The 26,045-nt window shown below is 38.7% G+C and overlaps 1 protein-coding gene across 2 annotated transcripts in view; it reads left to right on the top strand.

Annotated features, from left to right (window-relative positions):
- Positions 1 to 26,045, top strand: part of LGSN (lengsin, lens protein with glutamine synthetase domain) — a 67,421-nt gene that overhangs the window by 22,038 nt on the left and 19,338 nt on the right. Inside the window, exon 2 of one of the 2 annotated variants that reach the window (NM_001191136.3) lies at positions 18,924 to 19,053. The exons of the other annotated variant lie outside the window; for it this stretch is intronic. Within the exon in view, the coding sequence (NP_001178065.1) occupies positions 18,924 to 19,053 (130 nt within the window). The remainder of the gene's footprint in view (positions 1 to 18,923; positions 19,054 to 26,045) is intronic. 2 annotated transcript variants of the gene reach the window in all.

Here is a 26,045-nt window from a genome sequence, read left to right on the forward strand (position 1 = left end):
AGGAATAGATGTTTTTCTGGAACCCTCTTGCTTTTTTGATGATCCAATGGATGTTGGCAATTTAATCTCTAGTTCCTCTACCTTTTCTAAAATCAGCTTGAGCATCTGGAAGTTCACGGTTCACGTATTGCTGAAGTCTGGCTTGGAGAATTTTGAGCATTACTTTACTAGTGTGTGAGATGCGTGCAATTGTGCAGTAGTTTGAGCATTCTTTGGCATTGCCTTTCTTTGGGATTGGAATGAAAACTGACCTTTTCCAGTCCTGTAATGGACATTTTCAGTGTGCTTATTGTGTATGGACCCAGGACTAAGCACCTCCCATTGCTCTTCATTTTATTGCAGTCTCATTGTTCCTCACATTTTTCCACTGAAACTACTCTTACCAAGGCCCCCAGTAACCTGGTTGCAAAAAAAAAAAAAAAAAAAGAGGAGGGTGCTGAGCAAGTTTTGATACTAACCTTATTTATCATTTCATTAGCAGGCCTATAGATGCTCCCTTCTTTTATGAATAATACAGCTTTTATCTTTTGATGTCAATGAAGCTATCTTGTCCCCATTTATTCTGTCACCTTTTCATTTTTATTTTCTGTCACTCTCTGGAATTCAATTTCTGTATTTAATCATTAAATATCATTTTTCTCAGTTTTATTTTATTCCTCATTTTTTTCAATCTCTGCTCTTTTCCTTTATGATTCTAACTACTGTCAGGGTTTTTCGTTTTTCATTTTGTTTTATAATATCTTTTTGATTCTGACCCATATGGATAATATTTGCTAGGTACTTCCAGAAGACATTAGATTCTATATACACAAAGCAGAACCCAAACCCCCTCAAATCTCCTCTTCATTTGGGTTTCAGAAACCTTACCACTGTATTTGATCCTTCTGTCTCCTTTAACTCCTACATCCAATCACCAATCTACCAAGTCTGCCTCTGAAATATACCTGTAATATGCTCATTTTCCTTCATCTCCCAGCCATTATCCTAGTTTGGACCACTGTAATCTTTACCCTAGATTGCCCAAATGGATATTGGAGGTCTAAGTAGTTCCTAGGCTTGTGACTGCAAATATTCTTAATTATAGAAGGAATACCTAAATATGCACTTGGCTCTTAAGGAATCATGTGATACTTGCTGCTGCTGCTGCTGCTAAGTCGCTTCAGTCGTGTCCGACTCTGTACGACCCCAGAGACAGCAGCCCACCAGGCTCCCCTGTCCCTGGGATTCTCCAGGCAAGAACACTGGAGTGGGTTGCCATTTCCTTCTCCAATGCATGAAAGTGAAAAGTGAAAGTGAGGTCGCTCAGTCGTGTCCGACTCCTAGCGACCCCATGGACTGCAGCCCACCAGGCCCCTCCGTCCATGGGATTTTCCAGGCAAGAGTACTGGAGTGGGTTGCCATTGCCTTCTCTGCATGTGATACTTAGGTTAAACTAATAACTGCCTTAGGGTTTGGAGGAAAAGGCATGTAAATGAAAATAAATCTACTTTAGTGATACTGAGAGTTATTTTACAAAGCCCTAAATGAGATTCCTGAGGCAACTAAACAGTTTACCAATTGTGATAAAGGAGACAATAATTGTGAGTTATTCGAACATGGTATAAAGTTTAATAAAGAGTCTACTTTGACATGGAATGATTCAAAATTGGGAAAGGAGAACGTTAAGGATATAAATTGTCACCCTGCTTTACTTATATGCAGTATACATTATGTGAAATGCTGGACTGGATGAATCACAGCTGGAATGAAAATTGCTGGGAGAAATATCAACAACCTGATATGCAGATGATACCACTCTAATATATGATATGCAGATGATACCACTTTCACTGGCAGAAAGTGAAAAGGAACTAAAGAGCCTCTTGATGAAGGTGAAAAGGGGGAGTGAAAAGGTTGGCTTAAAACTCAACATTCAAGGGCTTCTGACTTGAGATAGTGGAGTAGAAAGATGGGAGTTTATGTCCTCCTATGAGAGCACCAAAATCACAACTAGCTGTTTAACAACCATCAACAAGAATCCATCACACACAAAAAAAAGATACTCCATGTTCAAAGACAAAGAAAAAAGCTTCAGTGATATGATAGGAGGGGCACAATTACAATAAAATCAAATCCCATACCTGATAGGTTGGTGACCCAGAAACTGGAGAACAGTAATACCAAAGAAGTTCTCCCACTGTTGTGCAGGTTCTGAACCCCATGTCAGGCTTCTCAGCCTGGGTATCTGACAAAACGTCTGGGAATCCCCAGAGAATATGACCTTGAAGGCCAGTAGGATTTGATTATAGAAATTCTACAAGATTGGGAGAAACAGAGACTCTAGTCTTAGAGGACACAAACAAAATCTTGCATACACCAAGACCAAGAGAAAAGAAGCAATGACTTCACAGGAGACTGAACCAAAACTACCTGCTGTTTTGAAGGGTCTCCTGTGGAAGCATGGGTCACCAGGTGCTCACCACAGGGATGGGGGCACTGGAAGCAGCAGTCCAGGAATTCCCTCTTGGTGTAAGCCCTCTCTGAGGTCACCAATAACCTATTATAACACCTGTAGAACACAGGGCTGGATTGCCTCAGGCCAAACAACTACCAAGGAAAAAGTGCAACCCCAACCATTAGCAGATAACTAGATTAAAGCTTTACTGTTTAAGGCACTGCCCATCAAAGCAAGTTTGTTAGTTTTTCCCATCACAGGTTCCTCCCATCAGGAAGCTTACACAAGCCTCTTAGCCTCCTCTATCACAGGGCAGACAGAAGAAGCAAGAAGAACCATAGTCCCACAGTGGCTAAAACAAAAACCACATTAACAGAAAGTTAATCAGGATTAAAAAGCAGAAAGTTATGTCCCAGATGAAGAGACAAGATAAAACCCCAGAAAAACAACTAAGTGAAGTGGAGATAGGCAAACTTCCAGGAAAAAGAATTCAGAATAACGATAGAGAAGATGACCCAAGACCTCAGGAAAACAATGAAGAAGATGTTTATCAAAGACCTACAAGAACTAAAGAACAAAGAAAGAGAGGTGAATAATGCACTAGAAAAAAATCAATAACAGAATAACCGAGGCAGAAGAATAGATAAATGACCTGGAGGACAGAACAGTGGGAATCACTGCTGCAGAACATAATAAAGAAAAAGGAATGCAAAGAAATTAAGACAGCCTAAGAGACATTTGGGACAACATTAAATGCAACAACATTCGCATTATACAGGTCCCAGAAACAGAAGAGAGAGAGAAAGGACCTGAGAAAATATTTGAAGAGATAATAGCTGAAAACTTCCCTAACATTGAAAAGGAAACAGTCAATGAAGTCCAGGAAGCACAGAGAGTCCCAGGCAGGATAAACCCAAGGAGGAACACATTGAGCCACATAGTAATCAACCTGACAAAAATTAAAGATAAAGATAAAATATTAAAAGCAACAAGAGAAAAATGACAACATACAAGGGAACTCCCATCAGGCTATCTGCTGATTTCTCAACAGAAACTCTACAAGCCAGAAGGGAATTGAATGATATATTTAAAATTATGAAAGGTAAGAACCTACAACCAAGAACACTCTACCTGGGAAGACTCATTCAGATTTGATGGGAAAATCAAAAGCTTTCCAGATAAGTGAAAGTTAAGAGAATTCAGCACCACCAAACCAGCTTTACAACAAATGCTAAAAAAAAAAAAAAAAAAAAGAGTGAGAGAAAAAAAAAATCTCTAGATAGGAAACACAAGAGAAGGGAAAGACCTACAGAAAATAAACTCATAACAATTTTAAAAATGGTAATAGGATCATTGTTCTTGTTCAATTGCTCAGATGTGTCAGACTCTGTGATATCATGGACTGCAGCATGCCAGGCTTCCCTGTCTTTCACCATTTCTTGGAGTTTGCTCAAATTCATGTCCATTGCATCAATGATGCCATCTAACCATCTCATCCTCTATCACCTCCTTTTCCTCCTGCCCTCAAACATTTCCCATTGGAAAATGTCTTTTCCAATGAGTCCACCTTCCCATCAAGTGGCCAAACTATTGGAGCTTCAGCTTTAGCATCAGGCCTTTCCATGAATATTCAGGGTTGATTTCCTTTAGGATTGACTGGTTTGGTCTTGCTGTCCAAGCGACTCTCAAGAGTCTTCTCCAACACCAGTTTGGAAGCATCAATTCTTTGGCCTTCAGCCTTTTTCATGGTTCAACTCTCAAACCCATACGTATTGATAATTACCTTAAATGTAAATAGATTAAATGAACCAACCAAAAGACATAGACTGGCTGTCTTTGGATGAAAAGACATGTACATGTACATGTACATGTCTGGATGAAAACATGTACATGTATGCACTTCTACTTACATCACTCTGCTTAACCCCCCCCAATCATATGTAATTATTTTATATTGTTAAGTTAATCATATTTTCATTATAGCTTGCAATTGTAATTATCTTTTATCTTTTGTCTACCTATTGATTGTGGAAAATTGTTAAGCATATTTTATTATTGTGATTATGTAACTATTCGATCCACTCCAGTACTCTTGCCTGGAGAATCACATCGACACAGAGGCCTGGAAGGTTACAGTCTGTGGAGTCACAAAGAGTTGGACACGACTGAGAGACCAACACACACACTCTCACTTAATACCATTGTATCAAGATTTGTCAACAGAAAGTTAATAGAGCTCTATATCACCAAAACTACCATTTAATTAAAAAAAAAAAACACCCAGTAATCACTTTTTAAAATCCAGATGCATATCAGAATTATCTTGAAATTTTTTTATTTTTTAATATAAATTTATTTATTATAATTGGAGGCTAATTACTTTACAATATTGTATTGGTTTTGCCATACATCGACATGAATCCACCACAGGTGTACACGTATTCCCCATCCTGACCCATCTCCCTCCCCATACCATGAAAAAATATAAATGCCCAGGTATTGCTTTTCTTTTCATTCTTTTTTTTTCCCAGAGCTCCAAATATATTTCTAATGAGCAGCCATACTTATAAAACAACTGGACTACATGAAAATATTTTACTTTTATCTAATTTGTTTCAGTTTTCCTATTTCATATTCAGTGCTCCCATTTCATTTAGTTTATGTTTTCCAATATCTCCATTTCTTTTTTTTTATGTTCTTTCTCAAGCCTTTGTCAAGCATATTAGAAAAGCTTATATATATATATAAGCTTATATATATATATATGGAGAAGGAAATGGTAACCTATTCTAGTATTCTTGCCTGGTGAATCCCATGGACAGAGGATCCTGGTGGGCTACAGTCCACAGGGTCACAAAGAGTCAGACATGACTGAAGTGACTTGGCACTGGCACATATGTATAATGTATATATTTTAGAAAACTTATGAATTTTTGCCTAACTAAAAAATTTATGACATTTTGATTCCACTTGTTTGACTTGGTATGAATACGATGATAGATTTCTAATTTTAAAAAATATAGATATGCAACAAGCAACAAAGTTTTACTATATAACACAGGGAACTATAGTGGATATCTTGTAATAACCTTGTAATAATAATAATGATAATAAATAAATAATAATAATCTTTTTTCTGTTATTTTGCTATTTGTTTTCTTTTTTAATTAATTAATTTATTTTAATTGGAGGCTACTTACTTTACTATATTGTAGTGGTTTTTGCCATATAATGACATGAATCAGCCATGGGTGTACATGTGTTCCCCATCCTGAACCCCTCCCACCTCCCTCCCCATCCCATCCCTCAGGGTCATCCCAGTGCACCAGCCTGGAGCACCATGTCTCATTCATCGAACCTGGACTGGCAATCTGTTTCACATATGATAATGTTTCAATGCCATTTTTCGAATCATCCCACCCTCGCCTTCTCCCACAGAGTCCAAAAGTCTGTTCTTTACATTTGTGTATCTTTTGCTGTCTCACATATAGGGTCATCATTACCATCTTTCTAAATTCCATATATATGCATTTTTCTTTCTGACTTTACTTTGCTCTGTATAATAGGCTCCAGTTTTGATTCAAATGCATTCTTTTTAATAGCTGAGTAATATTCCATTGTGTATATGTACCACAGCTTTCTTATCCATTCGTCTGCCAATGGTCATCTAGGTTGCTCCCATGTTCTGGCTATTGTAAACAGTGATGCGATGAACATTGGGATACATGTGTCTCTTTCAGTTCTGGTTTCCTTAGTGTGTATGCCCAGCAGTGGGATTACTGGATCATATGGCAGTTCTATTTCCAGTTTTTTAAGGAATCTCCACACTGTTCTCCATAGTGGCTGTACTAGTTTGCATTCCCACCAACAATGTATGAGGGTTCCTTTGTTCCTCTTTTCCTCTCCAGCATTTGTTTGTAGACTTTTTGATAGCAGCCATTCTGACTGGCGTGAGATGGTACCTCATTGTGGTTTTGATTTGCATTTCTCTGATAATGAGTAATGTTGAGCATCTTTTCATGTGTTTGTTAGCCATCTGTGTATCTTCTTTGGAGAAATGTCTGTGTAGTTCTTTGGCCCACTTTTTTATTGGGTTGCTTATTTTCCTGGAATTGAGCTGCATGGGTTGCTCATATATTTTTGAGATTAATTCATCAGTTGCTTCATTTGCTATTATTTTCCCCCATTCTGAAGGCTGTCCTTTCACCTTGCTTATAGTTTCCTTTGTTATGCAAAAGCTTTTAAGTTTACTTAGGTTCCATTTGTTTATTTTTGCTTTTATTGCCATTATTCTGGGAGGTGTAAAGTTTTACCTATAACTTTAATGAGGGCTCAAACTGCCCCTGAGAAAAAGGAACTGTCTCCTTTTGAACTCTCTCTAAGGCAGACTGTTTTTGCACACATAAGCAGATAATAACATAGATTTTGAAGCCCAAGAATTAACTAACTAGGTGACTCAGCTCTCAGCCTTTCAACAGACATTACAAGAACTCTGGAGGTGACTCCTGACCCAGCCTCCACAATAAGTTTAATTGCTGGGTCTGCAGAGAGCTCTGCTCCTCGTCAATTGAAGGCTTCACATGGTGGGTTTCTCTGCTTCAAGGAAAAAACTTTCTTTAACTCTGCAAATACCTTCACCAACAACAATCATATATAACACCTCTTCTTAGTCTAATGACATCTAATAATCCTAAAATGAACTGGTATAACTATGGAGATAATGTAACTTTTCATTTTAATTATGTTTTTTTGTTTCTGCTGTTTGTTCCATCCCTATATCTGTAACTGTGCAGCTGGATTTGTTTCTAGCTACACAAAAACTTTTAGGTTACAAATGGTTGTTCAAGCTGATACAAATGCCACAACCTCTGCCAACTATTATTTGAGGACCCTGGATCAGAGACCCTCAATATAAGAGTAAGGAAAATATGCTGCCGCAACAATTTAGGGCCTATGCCCTTGGCCAGCAGGAAGTACCTATAGAATGAGAGTGACACCACTTTCCCCTCAGCAGCCCTATTCTTCTAAAAGAAAAAGGGGGTAATGAGAGAGCTAATTCTTAAATAGGTTGATAAGGAGTCTGGGGCCCTCAAGTAAGAAGGAGTCCCGGGCCCTTGAGGAGGAGAAAGGGGTCTGGAGCCTTCAGGAGGAGAAAGGGATCCAGGACTCGGAGAATGGGACAAATGTTCTTTTTTTTTTTTCTACATTCTTTTATCTTAGTCACTTAAGAAATCATTTCCTTTAAGCCCAGAGCTAATTACTACACAACTAAACAACTCATCTTGCTCAAAGCTATGTTTTTCCTTAAGCTCTGTACTATTGATTATATAGCAATGTATCTTGCTTGATGACATGTTTCTCTTTCTTACAAGAGCCTTCTGCCTTATCTTGTTATCTTAAGATATATGTTGTGGGAGTGGGTCTGGTAAGACCTTTTTATTGTTAGTTCTAATCTTGTTAATTTAAGACGCATTTTTACTAGACCCCCTCCTTGTGGGAGGGGGTCTAGTAAAAGTATGTAAGGCCTTGATAAGACAAGACTAGTGTGTGGGGCACTCTCCATCCCCCTTCTGATGTTTGTGTCACAAGCTTTCTCTGTCCATTTTCACTATAAGAAAACTTCTGCCAACAAAACCTGAGTGACCTGAAAGGTTGTTGATGACCCACGAAGATGCTGGGATTCTTGGCCTCTGGAAGAGAAGAATTCAATCCAGGGCGAGAGATGAGGCTTGATCACTCAGACCTTTTGTGTAATAAAGTTTTATTAAAGTATAAAGGAGATAGAGAAAGCTTCTGACATAGACATCAGGAGGGAGAAGAAAGAGTATCCACCTGCTAGTCTTCAGCTGGATGTTAAATAGTCACTAGCAGTCTGTTAATGAAAGAAATAAATGTCTTAAAACTCAGAATGGCACCAGGCCCCTCATCCCTAAGATGTATTTTGGGATAATCTTGGCACTAGACAATTCATCCTGGGCTATAAAATGATTGAGTTGAATCTTGTAGAAGGGCAGATTTCCATACAAATAGTTCCATTTACGTAGATTAGGGGAACAATATCTGAGTATAACATACTGGTTTGTCAAGTAGGTTCTGAGCCATTAGGCAGAACCAACTTGAAGACAGAGTCTGGGGTAAATGCATAGTACGTTAACATAGCTTAAGACAAACATTTATATAAGAAAAATGCATTGATTAACTCAAGGTTTGAGAATAGTTAACTTCAGGTAAAACCAGATGTCATTATGGCAACACAGTGTTTTAAGAGAAACCTCCTTTTAAATTTGTATAGAGAAGGAAATAAATATCGCTAGTTTGTTTCCTCCTGCTGCTTAAGAGAGATAAAATTGTCTGACACTTGCAGCCTATTTCCTCCATTTGGAGACCCCTGGCCTTTCTGCCTGTTACCCTCTCATTCCCCCCATTTCTTTTAGGAGAATTATGTTGCCTATGGAAAAGGGGTGTTGTTCTCGTTCCATACCTGCTTCTGAGCTGACAAGGGGCATTGTCCCTAAATTGGTGAAGCAACATATTCTCCTAACCCTCATACTGAGGATTTCTGATCAAGGGGCCCCAAGTAATAGTTGGAAGAAGCTGCAGCAGTAGCAGAAGTTTGAGCAACCATTTGTAACTTAAAAGCTTTCATGTGACTAGAAACAAATCCAGTTATACAGTTACAGATGCAGGGAGCAAACAACAAAAACAAAACAATCAGAATTACTGTAATTAAAATAGTCTTCCACCATGAGGAACTAGCTAACATCTCCCAAAGTGAGGCACTTGAGGCTTCAGGAGTATCCATAGCCCCAATCATCTTGTTCATGTGTTTAGTAAAATGAGTAACATTAGTGCTCATATCAGTTACATATGTACAACATTGGGTATGAATAATGGCACAAGTTCCTCCTTGCACAGCTGTCAGAATATCTAAAGTCAATCTGTTTTGTAAAACCACCTTTCTAATTTGTACTTGTTCAGCTTTAAGAGCTGAAATAGCTTTTTGAGAATATTGTAATGCCTGTTGAGTAAAATTAGTCAAAGCATCCACTCGTAGCATAACATCTGTAGTTCCCAAAGAGGGAACAAACACTGCAGCCAAATAATCATACCAGTGAAATATAGACCTTGCCCACCAAGTTTTAAGGTGGGGTAAATTAGCAGGCTTTTCTGGAAGCTCTGAAAATATAAAGCTGTGAGTAAAGGCTAGACCCAAGAAAGTGGCCGGATTTAATTTCCACAAACTTTAAGCTTAGTTACTGGTCCTTCTAACAACAATGACTGATATTTAAGAAGCCTATTGTCTGTCATCCAAATACTAACCTTATAAAATAAGATTTCACTCACATCATGAGAAGTCAATACAGTAAGGTTTTGTTCATTAATTATTTTTAAAGCTTCAGGTACTAATAAAGCTGCTGCCCAATTACACTTAGGCAATGGGGCCACCCACGTGAAATTACATCTAATTCTCTGCTTAGATAAGCAATAGGTTACTGGTGAGGCCCCCGGGCCTGTGTCAAAACTCCCAAGGCCATACCTTTTCTTTCAGTGACAAACAAATTAAATTCTGACCCTGTGGGCAAGCTCAAAGTGGGAGCTTGCAGGAGGTCAGTCTGAGAACTTTAAAAGCCTTTTGAGTATCTGGAGACAAAACCAGTTTGTCGGTTTGGGCCTGCTGAGTTTCAGCTATAAGTTTATATAAAGGCCGGGCAAGTTCCCCATAACCCGGAATCCAAATGCGACAATAGCCTGTGATTCCCCAAAATCCTCTCAATTGTCTTAAAGTCATAGGTACGGGATGATTTAGTATAGGTTTAATTCTCTGAGGGCCTATGGCCCTAGTCCCTTCTGATATGATTAAGCTCAGATATCTAACAGATTGTTGACAAAGCTGAGCCTTTCTCTTGATGTCTTGTAACCACAGCCTGCCAGAAAGTTTAAGAAATCTACTGAGGCTCATGAACAAGTCTCCTCTGTCTCAGCACAGAGGAAAATATCATCTACATATTGTAACACCACCACTTTAGAGCTATTAAAGTTTTGTAGATCCGGTGACAAACTTTGTCCAAATAAGTGAGGACTTTCATGAAATCCCTGGGGCAAAACTGTCCAGGTTAACTGAGAAGCTGGCTGTGTAGGGTCTTCAAAAGCAAATAAAAATTGACTTTCCTCCACCAAAAACACTGAGTAGAAGACATCTTTCAAATCAATTACTGAGAAATATTTGGCTCGTTCAGGAATTTCAGACAAGAGTATGAGAATTAGGCACGATTGGATGTACAGGAATTACAGCCTTATTTATTATTCATAAATCTTGTACTAGTCCCCATTTACCTTTTGATTTCTTTATACCCAAAATAGGAGTGTTGCATGGACCGTTACAGGGAACTAATAGTCCCTGCTCCTTTAAAATTTCAACGATGGGCTTTAACCCTTCCTTAACCTCAGGTGTCAGTGGATACTGCTTCTTATGTGGAAATAACTTTGAGCTTGACAACTATAGGAATAGTATTTTGTGCTCGACCCACAGATTTTCCATCAGCCCATACTCTAGGATTTACATTTTGTTCAACTAAAGGGAGAAAAAGGGAGGGCTCCATATTCGTGAAAACAGAGGCATGGGCCTTGCTCAGTATATCCCTCCCCAAAAGGGGTGAGGGAGATTCTGGCACGATCCGAAACTCATGTGAAAATAGCTCAGAATCCCAGTTACAACATAAAGAATAACTGAAATAATACCTTTTGGCTCATCCAGACAGTCCCATTACAGAAGCGGATTGGGAAGAAAGTGGGCCAGGGGCTTCAGTAAGCACAGAGTAAGTTGCCCCAGTATCTAAAAGGAAATCGATGGATTGGCCCCCCACAGTTATTAATACCTGGGATTCCTCAGGTGTAATTAGGACTGGAGCTTCTGTGGGGACCCCCAGGCACCTTCAGTTCTGATTGTCTTGAGAGTCTGACCCCTGAGACCTATGCCTCTGGGGGCAGTCTCTCTTCCAGTGTGGTCCTTTGCATACCAGACATGGAACCAGGGGCAGCTAGATGCCTGAGGGCAATCCCGCTTGAGGTGCCCCTCCTTTCCACAATAATAGCAAGCCCATCCCTTTTCACCTGGCTCCCTCTGGACATTTTTCCCAGGCTGTTTAAGAAAGGTTTTCATAGCCATTGTGAAGGCTTCCGCGTGTTCCTTTGTCTTTCTCTGCCTTTCTTTCTTTTCCTCATATTCCCTACCATAATAGACTGTCTAAGCCAGTTGGAACAGATTATCTAAAGGCTGATTTGGTCCATACACCCATTTTAATAGTTTACAGCAGATATCTGGAGTCAACTGAGTGAGAAATCTACCTTTAAGATCACTTTTCCCTCTTCACTTTCAGGATCAGTTTCAGTTAATCTGCAAAGGGCTTCTCTCAGTCTATCTAGGAACTTACCAGGAGCTTCCTTCTCCTCCTGTTCTATATTTGCCAATTTGTCATAGTTTAGAAGCTTAGACCATGCCTGCCTGAGTCCTTCAAGAATCCATCTAACAAAATTACTCTGATCCCATCTTCCTTTACCTGTGTTATAGTCCCAGTCTGGTTCTGTAGTTGGGACTGCCTGATTTCTAGTATGGAGGGCGGTTATCTTGTCCTCCTCTTCCCTACTGATTCATTACCAAGTCATTCATCTCCATAAACAACCGCTTTTCCCAAAAGTCAACTCTTTGAATTGGGAATCAGCGTTTGCCCCAATATATACATCACATCCTTCCAAGTAAGGTCATACAGCAGAGTAACACCTTTAAAAGTTCCAATATATTTTTCTGGGTCCTTTAAATAGTCTCCCAGATCCTCCTTGATTCTTTGTATTTCTTGGTAAGAAAAAGGCTTATTAACTCTCATAGACTGATTATTTCTCCTGGGGGTGTTTCATGAAGAGGCAACAGCTTGTGTAGCTGTTCCTCAGTCTCTCTGGCTGCTCTGTGCATATGATCCCGGGGGTAGATTGGAGAAACCTGCTTTTCTTAATCTCTTTGTCTCCTGTCCTCCATTTCATCTCTTACTTCAATGGTCTGAGTCTCTATTGAAACCAGAGTAGTCTGAGGTAGTACTGAGACAGGAGTTGTTCGAACCTCTACATGTGCAGTTTGAATCTCAGTTTGGGTTTCCACTGAAACCAAGGCAACCCTTCTTGGTGGGGGGCAGGGGGGGTGGTCTCTGGCTTTCAGATTGCTCAGTTTGGAGCCCTGGTTACTGGGGCAAAGTAGGAGGACAGGAGGGAGTTGAAGGTTTCACACCCAAATATATACCCTTAGGACATAAGTCTGGCATATTTTTCAGAGAGAAAAAGGGCAACACATATGCTACTTCGACCTATTTCCCTTGTTTTCTACAGAACCAGTCTAATTGTAAAACAGTATTATACTTAAAAGACCCTACAACTGGCCACCATTAGCCGTCCTCCAGTGGGTACAGCAGCCATGCAGTATCACATAAGAAGACCAGGTATGTCTTCTTTAAGCCCTGAGGATCAAATCTATCCCAGATTTTCAGGATACAGTTCAAAGGAGTGAGGCTGGAATTGTTAGCTCCCATCTGTAAGAGAGGGGAAAAAAGCGACCAGCACCATCTTTCTACTGGAGGCGTCCTTCCCTGCTCTATATGGGGGTGTAGACAGACTTTACACCAAAAGCTTGTCTTTCCTGGTCGGACTTTGTCTGTCCCTTACTGACGCAGGTGTCATACTCATCCTTCCCGGTTCTACCACCAAAAAGGGGTGGGGATGCACCAGGGGTAGACCTGATGGCATCCCAAACTGAAGTCCAGCTCTTCACCATTAAAACCTTGCTTGCCTCTGATGCCACCCAGGGTGCAATCAGAGTAACCTTCTGGAATGCTTCCCAAGCTAAGACCGCTGGGGGAAACATTTGTCACCTGAGTACCTGTGCACGACCCTGAGTATATTCCTGACCACAGTAAGACTGATACAAACATAAAACTGAGATATTCCTTCCAAGCATCACTACACCAGCATAAGAGCCTCCGCTGGTCCACTAAGAGCCAATGTTACCAAAGGAAAAAAACCCATTGTAGTTCCAATCCGAGTAACCTTTAAGCCCAGAGATGTTATTGGAGCTAGAGCTCCATCTAGCTTCCGAACTTTTGATTCCTAGTGAAGCTAGGTGCTTTCTGACTACCAATCCAAGTTTGGGACCTAAGTCACAGTTCACAGTAACAGCATAGATTGTCAGCTACACCTATAATTCCAGCTACTTGATAAACATTTCCAGACAGGTTGATAAGAAGCTGCTGACAAGAATCCCTTGAAGGTCTCCCAAGCCTCTAAACTTCTCTAACTGTCCTACTGTTTAATCTCTCCACTGAATCTCTCCACTGAAAAGTTAATATCTGGTTCTTCAGGCACCCTCTAAAACCCTGCCCTGACTTCCCAGCACCCCAGTAATTATTCTGGGGCATTCTGACTGGCAGTATTCATTAAGGATGCATTAAGCACCATGTGCTCTTGAGCCAATTGCCTGGGTTTGAATCCTATCTCTGTCATCTACTAGTTGTGTGATTTGGGGCTAATTAATCTTTATTTAACTCAGTTTTACTCATCTCTAAAATGGAGATGATAATGTATCTATCTTGGGAAGTTGTTTGAGACTAAAGGCAGAGCATTTAGAAGAGCTTGACACATAGTAAGTAAAATAAAATTATGTTATTTTTATTATTTATGCATGTTAAGTCACTTCAGTCATGTTTGACTCTTTGCAAGCCTATAGACTGTAGCTCACCAGGTTCCTGTGTCCATGGGATTCTCACAGAATGAGAATTGGAATGGGTTGCTATGACCCCCTCCAGGGAATCTTCCTGACCCAAGGATTGAACCTGCATCTCCTGCAGTTCCCACATTGCAGGCAGGTTCTTTACCACTGAGCCACCAGGGAAGCCCTTTATTGCCTGTATTAATGGATAAATATCTTGATTATCATTTCTCAGTAGTGTATTAGCCATCACTGTTGAGGAAAAAATGGGTGATTCCTGTTACTATCATTGTGCCCAGAATGTCTAGTACTGCTGCATATTCTAAACATCATTCCAGTGTTTTTGAGATCGGTGTGTATGGGACCTAGGAACTTTTCTTCTTTACCATCTACTTTATACTTTAAATTGATTGCCAACATTTAAAAAAAATCATAAAATTTCTAGTAAAAATCCAGATTTCTGGCATTCCTTGAAAATTTGGAAAACTGGCATCATGCGGGCCATATTTTGTGATGGCAACTCTTGGCCAGAGCCACATATTGGCTCCTTCTTTGGACTGATGTCAGCTCGGGTGTTCACCATTCAACCCACTGTGTCTCTTTGTTCCTTGCCTAGCACTGAGTCTGCTATCTTGGAACTAGAATAGCCTAACTCTATCACTTTCTTTATAACATGGAAGTCTTCCATAACAACACTTTATTGTCTATACTAGATTGTAATATTCTTTAGGAAAAAGACCATGTTTTATTTATTTTTACATCTTTGATTTTGCCTTACCCATAGTCCTTATTGTTTGGATTAGTGAAACTTAAGCTGATAGTGACTTAAGATGATTTTAATCTTCATTCAGGAAAGAGTTATTAAAACACAGTATAGTTGTAAAAGAATATGTAATTGAACAAGTTGAGTGAACAAATTTTTATGAATCACACAGATAATCTTATAAAATAGAAGTGGAATTTCATCTAGTTTGACTGTCTGCTATGGTGATGTAGGAAGCTCCCCCAAGCTTTAATCATAGTGAATCTGTTTATGCATTGGCAAAACGTAGGTAATAATAAATGTTCCCTGAAAGTTGTTGTATTTAATTAGATGCAAAATATTAATTTTTTATTATGAAAATACTTATTAAATGTTATATACTTTCAGGGTATGATTGTACTTATAACAGTGTTTACATGAAAATGCTAAGGTTCCAGAGGACTTGTACTTAGTAGAAAAGGCAAAATTAGGACTCAAATCACATGAATCTTGCCTAGTACAGTTTTTACTGAAACATTCACATTGTAACTAAATGTAGTTAAGAAGTAAAAGAGAATAAAAATACTTTACTAGAGGTGGGGTAAACCTGGGATCCACAAAATTTGTCTGAGCTATTATAGAAATGATCATTTTCGTATATAAGAGAAAATCAAAGTCCTGAATTAAATGTATTCTTAATTTGAAAAAAAAAAAAGAGAGAGAGAGCATTTATTTTGGAGTCCAGGGGTTTTATTGGTGAAATTTTCAGGCTAGGAACTGGATAAATTGTCCTTGTTTTTCTCCTAATAAATTCCCCTTTTTGGTCTGGTTTGTATAAAGGCAGGTGAATATTACTAAAATAAACTTTCTCTGGGCTTCAGTCTCTGGCATTTAGGAAGCAGGTTGGCATTTTGGAAACCAGAAGACCTGTCTGTACTGTCTCCTTGCAACTCACTTCCATTGCTTTGGACAAGTTTTTCAGGATCTCACTTTTCTCATTTATAAGATGGAGATTCTGCCTCCCTGAAGGTTTTGCTGAGGACATGCGCCTGACAGAGTGCTCAATTTTAGCACATTGTTATTTAGTTGCGATTAGAATTTGAAGCTGAAAGAAATCTTAAGGTTTGTTTCATTTGATTCCTTCAATCTGTATGTGAGAGGATCCCTAATGGATCAAACTAATACTAAAGTTAGCCTACTCAGTTTCCTTTGATACTTATGTAACTAGCCTAGTAAGTAAGTGTTAGTCACTCAGTTGTGCCAGACTATTTCTGACCCCATGTACTGCAGCCCACCAGTCTCCTGTGTCCATGAGATTTTCCAGGCAAGGATACTGGAGTGGGTTGCCATTTCCTTCTCCAGGGGATTTTCCCAACCCAGGGATCAAACCTGGGTCTCCTGCATTGCAGGCAGATTACCAACTGAGCTAGAAGGGAAGCCCCCTTTGTATGTAATTTTCTAAATAAGACTTCTCTGAAATAACCAGAGATGTGAATATATAAAAACATTTACCAAAATTATAATTATATAATGTATATTTCTGGCAATGCAACTTTAGAAGTGGTGAATACATACAAGGCAATGGCACCCCATTCCAGTACTCTTGCCTGGAAAATCCAATGGACGGATGAGCCTGGTGGGCTGCAGTCCATGGGGTCGCTAAGAGTTGGACACCACTGAGCGACTTCACTTTCACTTTTCACTTTCAGGCACTGGAGAAGGAAATGGCAACCCACTCCAGTGTTCTTGCTTGGAGAATCCCAGGGATGGCGGAGCCTGGTGGGCTGCCAGGGAGTCGCACAGAGTTGGACACGACTGAAGCAACTTAGCAGCAGCAGTAGCAGCAGCAAGTCTAGTATATCACGTCAGAATATTATCCAAAGTCTGTAGGGAAAATTTGCACAAGTATTTGAATAAAATTATAAACTACTAGAAAAAAATAAATGGCTATATCTAATAATAAATAGCACATAATCCAATATAAGATCATCTGCAGTGAAATACCACAATTTTCTAAAATATGAGACTTTAAAATCACATACTTTATCCTATGAAGCATATCTTTTTAAAAACATAACAATAATAACAATATATCATAACTACACATAGACACAAAAATTTAAATTCATTTTTCCTGTTTTAACATTTAGAGATTAATTGATATAATTGACAATGGTAAAGATGTTCACCAGCAACAACCCTAGACATATTTGTAACTTGCCTTCAGATATGGAAACTTCAGAAATGGCTCTTCATTCTCTTCAAGAGAAAATGGCTCAAAACATTTTAGAATATAGATTTTTGACACTGACATTCTCTCCTCAAACCACAATGAGGAGTTTGTTTAAAAAAAAAATGTAAAATAGCAGTGTTATCATAATTCTCTCCAGATTTATTCAAGTTGTTGAAAATGGCAAAACTTCATTTTTATGGCTGATAATATTCCATTGTGTATATATGCCATATTATCCTTAGTGAAATAAGTTGGATTAAGACAAGTACTATATAGTTTCTCTTACATGGGGATTTTAAAAAAACAAATGAATAAATACAGCAAAACAGAAACAGACTCACAGATACAGAGAACAACCTACCAAAGTGGGGAGAAGTGGGGAGGGATGGGTGAAATACTAGTAGATGATTAAGTGGTACAAACTACTAAATAAGCTACAAGGATATGATGTGCCGCACAAGAAATATAGTCAATATTTTATAGTAACTTTGTATGGATTATGTGTTATAAAAATATTGAATGTTGTACACCTGAACCTAACATAATATTGTAAGTAAATTATACTTCATTTAAAAAAAAAATATATAAGAATTGACTTGGTAGAAGTAATGACACCTAAACAAAATTTAACATGGCAGAATCTGTAGTTGGTACATTATGATGTGCATAAAGTATCTAGCCTTCTACATAAAAATGGTTGATTCTTTTAGAAATTATTTCAGTGGATTAAAAATCAAGGGGATAATTGAGAAAGTCAACATCAACTTTTAAGTTTTAAAATATATTTATTTAGCTGTATGATGCAGGAAACTCAGACCTGGTGGTCTGTAATGACCTAAAGGGGTGGAATGGAATGGGAGGTGGGAGGGAAGCTCAAGAGGGAAGGGGACATATGTATGCCTATGGCTGATTCATGTTTATGTATGGCAGAAACTAACACAATATTGTAAAGCAATTATCCTCCAATTAAAAATAGAGTAAAAAAGAAAAAGATATATTCTTATTTATTTCAGCTGAGTCCCAAGACTGTAGGGATGATTCTGTCTGCTGATGAGGCAGAGACATCAAAGCTCTGCCTCTGCAGCCCTGCCTCAGTGTCCAGCTCCCTATGGAGAATAGCTCTTGACAACTCTGTCAAAGGATCCTGTCAAAGATTATGCCTAGGGTGTTGAAGTTAGGTTATTTTGTTTTAAAATGTTTTTCTTTGGGCTTCTCCAAGCTATAAAACACTTTGAGCATGACATTGTTTTACATATATAAAACAGTCACAAAATAGCATTGTACAAAAGCATGTGCTTTTTCAAAGCATTCAATAAATATTGATGCCATTAGGATGAGGGTAAGGAGAAGAGAATACTTATGGTCAAAAACATTAGAGATTCTAAAAAGAGAGAAAAATTATAAAAGAGAGCTTTTTAGCTAAAATGGGTTTGGTGAAATTACTTAAGGAAAAAAAATAATATAAAATATCCCAGAGTAAAAAATAATGATAGAAAATCTTGACTAGTTGGGCAACACTTTCATTTATTTCATGATCTTTTCTGTACCAAATATAAAGAAGATAAATAAAATCCATCTTGTCAGCACAATGTTGAGCATCTTAATTTTGAATTATTCAAGTAGATGTGGAAACAACAAAATTTACCTTGTTGTAAAAGTCTCTATAGTCACTTTTATATTTGGCTATCCAATCATTTTTTCCCCTTATACCCATATTTAATTGCATGTGCAATCTATAATTTGACTTTTTGTTTATTAATTATTTTAGGACACAAGAGATGAAGGTAATGAGACTAAGGCCAGCAGTGTGAGTAAATTGATGAGGACAAGAGAGAAAGTCACTAAACTACATATTTTTTCAACTGAAGTAGGAGAAATGGATATATCCAACTCAAAAGGTATCTTGCCATTATAATCCCTCAAGAATATGTTATCAAAGACAATCTCTATCTGGTCTCTTTTTCATAGAACTTTTTTTTTTCTATAGGGGAAGCAAAAAATTAAATAAAACTTACTCCTACATAGGCAACATAAAAGATGAACATATATGTTTACAGTATAAATATATAAAATAATAAAAATATTTAGAATTTAAAGGGAGATAGAACTAAAATAATAGTAGTAGGGAAAAGAGAGAACCGAAGGAACATATGAGTAAAAAGAGAGCATATTTCTTCTCTGAGAATGAGTGCAAAGATCATTACTGAGGGAGGCCACAGTAAAGGAGGGGGTCATGTTTTCATACCACATTTTGGAATTCCAACTAGACTCCAGTGAATTTGAAACAGCATTGAAACTAGGAGTTAGTTTGGACAGCACTCTCAATTCAGGAACAGTAGTGTTCTAAGGTGGAGAAGGAAATGGCAACCCACTCCAGTATTCTTGCCTGGAGAATTCCAGGGACGGGGGAGCCTGGTGGGCTGCCGTCTATGGGGTCGCACAGAGTCGGACACGACTGAAGTGACTTAGCAGCAGCAGCAGTGTTCTAAGGCAGGGGCAGTAAGAATGGTCAGTGCATAACAACAATAAAATGCAGTCAAACTTTTGTAGAGTTTATTACTCTTTTTAAATTCTTTACAGACAATGCATCGCCATATGGCTTACAACTAGGATGAACTACCCCCATGGCCCCTTACTTGATATGTCACTGCCTAGAAATAAATTATTTTCTTAAGTATTCTTCTTTATATCATATTGAAAGACAGTTGAAAACAATTTCTACATGTTTTAACACTTTTCTTACTTTTTTAAAATTGTAAATATAGTTGATTTACAATATTGTGTTAGTTTCAGGTATATAAAAAAGTGACTCAGTTATATACAGTTTTTCTCTCTTTTTTTTGTTTTTTTTTAATTTTATTTTATTTTTAATCTTTACAATATTGTATTAGTTTTGCCAAATATCGAAATGAATCCGCCACAGGCATACCCGCATTCCCCATCCTGAACCCTCCTCCCTCCTCCCTCCCCTCCCCTCCCTCTGGGTCGTCCCAATGCACCAGCCCCAAGCATCCAGTACCATGCATCGAACCTGGACTGGCGACTCGTTTCATACATGATATTATACAGGTTTCAATGCTATTCTCCCAAATCTCCCCACCCTCTCCCTCTCCCACAGAGTCCATAAGACTGATCTATACATCAGTGTCTCTTTTGCTGTCTTGTACACAGGGTTATTGTTACCATTTTTCTAAATTCCATATATATGCGTTAGTATACTGTACTGGTGTTTTTCTTTCCGGCTTACTTCACTCTGTATAATAGGTTCCAGTTTCATCCATCTCATTAGAACTGATTCAAATGTATTCTTTTTAATGGCTGAGTAATACTCCATGGGCCAAAGAACTAAATAGACTTTTCTCCAAAGACATATAGATGGCTAACAAACACATGAAAAGATGCTCAACATCACTCATTATCAGAGAAATGCAAATCAAAACCACTATGAGGTACCATTTCACGCCAGTCAGAATGCCTGCAATCCATAAGTCTACAAGCAATAAATGCTGGAGAGGGTGTGGAGAAAAGGGAACTCTCTTACACTGTTGGTGGGAATGCAAACTAGTACAGCTACTATGGAGAACAGTGTGGAGATTCCTTAAAAAACTGGAAATAGAACTGCCTTATGATCCAGCAATCCCACTGCTGGGCATACACACTGAAGAAACCAGAAAGGAAAGAGACATGTGTACCCCAATGTTCATCGCAGCACTGTTTATAATAGCCAGGACATGGAAGCAACCTAGATGCCCATCAGCAGATGAATGGATAAGAAAGCTGTGGTACATATATACAGTTTTTCAAATTATTTTCCATTATAGTTTATTACAAGATACTGAATATTGTTCCCTGTGTTATATAGTAAGTCCTTGTTGCTTACATATTTTATATATAGTGATATGTATCTATCTGAAGAAGGACATGACAACTCACTCCAGTATTCTTGCCTTGAGAATCTCATGGACAGAGGAGCCTGGCAGGCTATAGTCATGGGATCGCAAAGAGTCAGACACAACTGAAGAGACTTAACACACACATATATGTCTGTTAATCCCATACTCCTATTTTTTTTTCCCTTCCCACTCTCCCTTTCCCCTTTGGTAGCCAAAAGTTTGTTTCTATGAATACCATAAGTCTACTACAGAAAACATAAGGGTGTTTGTGTTTTATATATAGATACATCTTATTTTCTTAGATTCCATGTATAAGTGATAGATATATATATAGATATAGATATATAGATAGATATAGATAGATATCTTTGATTTACTTCACTCAGTAGGATGATCTCTAGGTCCATACATGTTTCTGCAGATAGCAATATTTTTTTTTTTTGGCTGAGTAATATTTCACTGTGTGTGTGTGTGTGTGTGTGTGTGTCCATATATGTGTATATATATATTTCGGAGAAGGCAATGGCAACCCACTCCAGTACTCTTGCCTGGAAAATCCCATGGACAGCAGAGCCTGGTGGGCTGCAGTCCATGGGGTCGTGAAGAGTCGGATACGACTGGGTGACTTCACTTTCACATTTCACTTTAATGCACTGGAGAAGGAAATGGCAACCCACTCCAGTGTTCTTGCCTGGAGAATCCCAGGGATAGAGGAGCCTTGTGGGCTTCCGTCTATAGTGTCACACAGAGTTGGACACGACTGAAGCGACTTAGCAGCAGCAGCAGTGCATATATATGTATATATATATGGTTGGTGCAAAAGTAATCGCGGTTTTGACAGTGTTGAACTTTGCTGTTTGATGTTGGAATACATTCTTAAATAAATGTGGTTATGTTATACATTTTAATGCACTTTTTTTTTGTTAATGACATTACTTGTTGTGTATTTTATATTCATTTTAGACTATGGAAATGATGTTACACAAAAAGCAAATTCAAGAGATTTTCTTATTCAAGTGCAAAATGGGTCATAAAGCAGCAGAAACAACTTGCAGCATCAACTTATTTTGTCCAGAAACTGCAAATGAACGTATTGTGCAGTAGTGGTTCAATTAGTTTTACAAAGGAGATGAGAGCCTTGAATATGAGGGGCATAGTGGCCAGTCATCTGAACTTGACAACGGTGAATTGAGAGAAGTCATGGAAGCTGATCCTCTTAAAACTAGACAAGAATTTTTCAAAGAACTCAAGTTTGACCATTTGCTTCATTCAGGATTTGAAGCAAATTGGAAAGGTGGAAAAGCTCAATAAGTGAGCTGACTGAAAATAAAAACAAATCATCTTTTGAAGTGTCCTCTTCTCTTATTCTACACAAATACAATGAATTATTTCTCGATCAGATTGTGATGTGAGGTGAAAAGTGGATTTTATATGACAGTCAGTGATGACCAGGTTAGCAATTGGACAGAAAAGAAGCTCCAGTGCACTTCCCAAAGCAAAACTCACAGCAAAAAATGTGCTCTGAGATGACCTACTACAGCTTAACAAATCCTGGCAAAACCATTATATCTGAGAAGTATGCTCAGCAAATCAATGAGATGCACCAAAAATTGCAACTCCTGAAGCCAGCATTGGTCAACAGAAAGGCCCCAATTCTTCTCCATGCCAACACCCTAATGCACATCATATAACCACTGCTTCAAAAGTTGGATGAATTAGGTTACGAAGTTTTGCCTCATCCACCATATTCACCTTACCTCTTGCCAACTGACTACTACTTCTTCAAGCATCTCAACAACTTTTTGAAGGTAAAATGCTTCCACAATCCATAAGAAGCAGAAAATGCTTTGCAAGAATTCATCGAATCCCAAAGCATGGGCTTTTGCACTACAGGAATAAACAAACTTATTTCTCATTGACAAAAATGTGTTGATTGTAATGGTTCCTACTTTGATTAATAAAGATGTGTTTGAGTTTAGTTATAATGATTTAAAATTCGTGGTCCAGACCCACAATTACATTTGTACCAACCTACTCATATACCAGTAATACTTTCCAGAGACACTTGGAGGGCACAGACAAAACTTTGTGTACACCAGGACCCAGGGACAGGAGCAGTAACCACAAGAGACTGAACCAGGCCTGCCTGTGAGTGTTTGAAGGTCTCCTTCAGAGGCATGGGACAGCAGTGGCCTGCTGTGGGGCCACAGGCACTGGCTTCAGGAGTCCTGGGAGGAGTGGCGTGTGGCATAAGTCCTCTTGGAGGAGGTTGCCACTAGCCCCACCATAAAGCCACCAGGTGGGCAACCCACAAATTGCAGAAAAATACCAAAGAAGTTCTCACACTGTTGCAAAAGTTCTAGGCCCCACCACAGACTTCCTAACCTGGGAATCCAGCAAAGGACTAAGAATACCAAGGGAATCTGATGTGAAGGTCAGCAGGATTTGATTACAGAACTTCCACAGGACTGAAGAAACAGAGACTATTGGAGGGTACAAACAAAACCTTGTGTGCACCAGGACCTAAGAGAAAAGAGCAATGAACCTACAAGAGACTGAGCCAGATTTGCCTGTGAGTGTTTGGGAGTCTCCAGTGGAGGTGTGGGTTGACAGTGGCCTGCTTCAGGGTCAGGTTCACTGGCAGCAGTATTCCTGGGAAGCATAGTGTGCTGGCATGTCTTTTGGTCAGATCAAGCTACAGGAAGAGGACAACCCCACCAATAAGCAGAAAATTGGATGAATGATTCACTGAGCATGGCCTACCAGAACAAGACCCTCTGCCTACCAGAACAAGACCCTCTGCCTACCAGAACAAGACCCAGTTTTTCCCACAGCCAGTCCTTCTCATCAAGAAGCTTCTAAAAGCCTCTTATCCTCATCCATGAGAGGGCAGAGAGAATGAAAACCACAGTCAGAGAAAACTAACCAAAATGATCATATGCATCACAGATTTGTGTAACTCAATGAAACTATGAGCTATGCCATGTAGGGCCACCCAAGACGAATGGGTAAAAATGAAGAGTTCTGACAAAATGTGGTGCCCTGGAGAAGGGAATGGCAAACCTCTTCAGCATTCTTGCTTTGAGAATCCCATGAATACTATGAAAAACAAAAAGATATGACACAAAGATATGAAAGATGTCAGTAGGTGTCCAATATGCTACTGAAGAAGAGTAGGGAAATAGCTCCATAAGGAATAGAGGCTGAGCCAAAGCAAGCATCCACAATTCCCAGTTGTGAATATATCTGATGGTGAAAGTAAAGTCTGATTCTGTAAAAAGCAATGTTGCAAAGAACCTGGAATGTTAGGTCCATGAATCAAGGAAAATTGGAAGTAGTCAAACAGAAGATAGCAAGAGTGAATCAAAATTTTAGAAATCAGTGAACTAAAATGGATGGGAATTGGTGAATTTAATTCAGATGACCAATACATCTACTACTGTGGTCAAGAATCACTTAGAAGAAATGGAAAAGCCCTCACAGTCAACAAGAGATCCAAAATGCAGTACTTGGGTGCAATCTCAAAAATGACAGAAGGATCTCAGTTCATTTCCAAGGCAGACCATTCATTATCTTCAGTCTTAAGTCTATGCTTCAACCAATGATGCTGAAATGGAATGGTTCTTGAAGACCTACAAGACCTTCTAGAACAAACACCAAAAAAAAAAAAAAATGTCCTTTACATCATAGGGGATTGAAATGCAAATGTAGGAAGTCAAAAGATACCTGTAGTAATAGGCAAGTTTGGCCTTGGAGTACAAAATGAAGCAGATCAAAGGCTAACAGAGTTTTGTCAAGAAAATGCAGTGGTCATGGCAAACACTTTCTTCAAAAAACACAAGGGATGACTTTACACATGGACATCACCAGATGGTCAATACTGAAATCAGATTGATTATATTCTTTGCAGCCAAAGATGTAGAAGCTCTACACAGTCAGCAAAATAAGACTGGGAGCTAACTGCAGCTCAGATCATGAACTCCTTATTGCCAAATTCAGACTTAAATTGAAACAGTAAGGAAACCACCTATTTAGGTCATTCAGATATGACCTAAATCAAATCCCTTATGATTATACAGTTGAAGTGACAAATGGATTCAAGGGATTAGATCAGGTAAACAGAGTGCCAGAAGAACTATGGGTGGAGGCTTGTAACATTGTATAGGAGATGGTGATCAAAACCATTCCCAAGAAAAAGAAATGACACAAGAGAAAATTGTTGTCTGAGGAGGCCTTACAAATAGCTGAGAAAAGGAACGAAACAAAATGCAAAAGAGAAAAGAAAAAGATATACCCATTTGAATGCAGAATTCCAAATAATAAGAAGAAGAGATTTAAAAGCCTTCTTAACTGACCATTGCAAAGAAATAAAGGAAAAACAGTAGAATGGAAAGACTAGAGATTGTTCAAGAAAATCTAGAGCTACCAATGGAACATTTCATGCAAAGATGGGCACAATAAAGGACAGAAATGATATGGACCTAATGGAAGTAGAAGATATTAAAAAGAAGTGGCAAGAATACACAAAACTATACAAAAAAGTTCGCAATGACCCAGATAACCACGATGGTGTGATCACTTATCTAGAGCCAGACATCCTGGAGTGCAAATTCAAGTGTGTCTTAGGAAGCATCACCATGAACAAAGCTTGTCGAGTCGGAGTTGATGAAATAGCTGAGCTATTTCAAATCCTAATGATGATGCTGTGAAAGTGCTGCACTCAATATGCCTGCAAATTTGGAAAACTCAGCAGTGGAAACCAGACTGGAAGAGATCAGTTTTCATTCCAATCCCAAAGAAGGGCAATGCCAAAGAATATTCAAACTACTGCGCCATTACACTCATTTCACATGCTAGCAAGGTAAAGCTCAAAATCTTTCAAGTTAGGCTTCAACAGTACGTGAATTGAGAACTTCCATATATACAAGATGGATTTAGAAAAGACAGAGGAACCAGAGATCAAATTGCCAACATACTTCAGATAACAGAAAAATCAA

This window comes from Bos taurus, chromosome 2 (assembly GCF_002263795.3).
Source record: "Bos taurus isolate L1 Dominette 01449 registration number 42190680 breed Hereford chromosome 2, ARS-UCD2.0, whole genome shotgun sequence".
NCBI lineage: Eukaryota > Metazoa > Chordata > Mammalia > Artiodactyla > Bovidae > Bos > Bos taurus.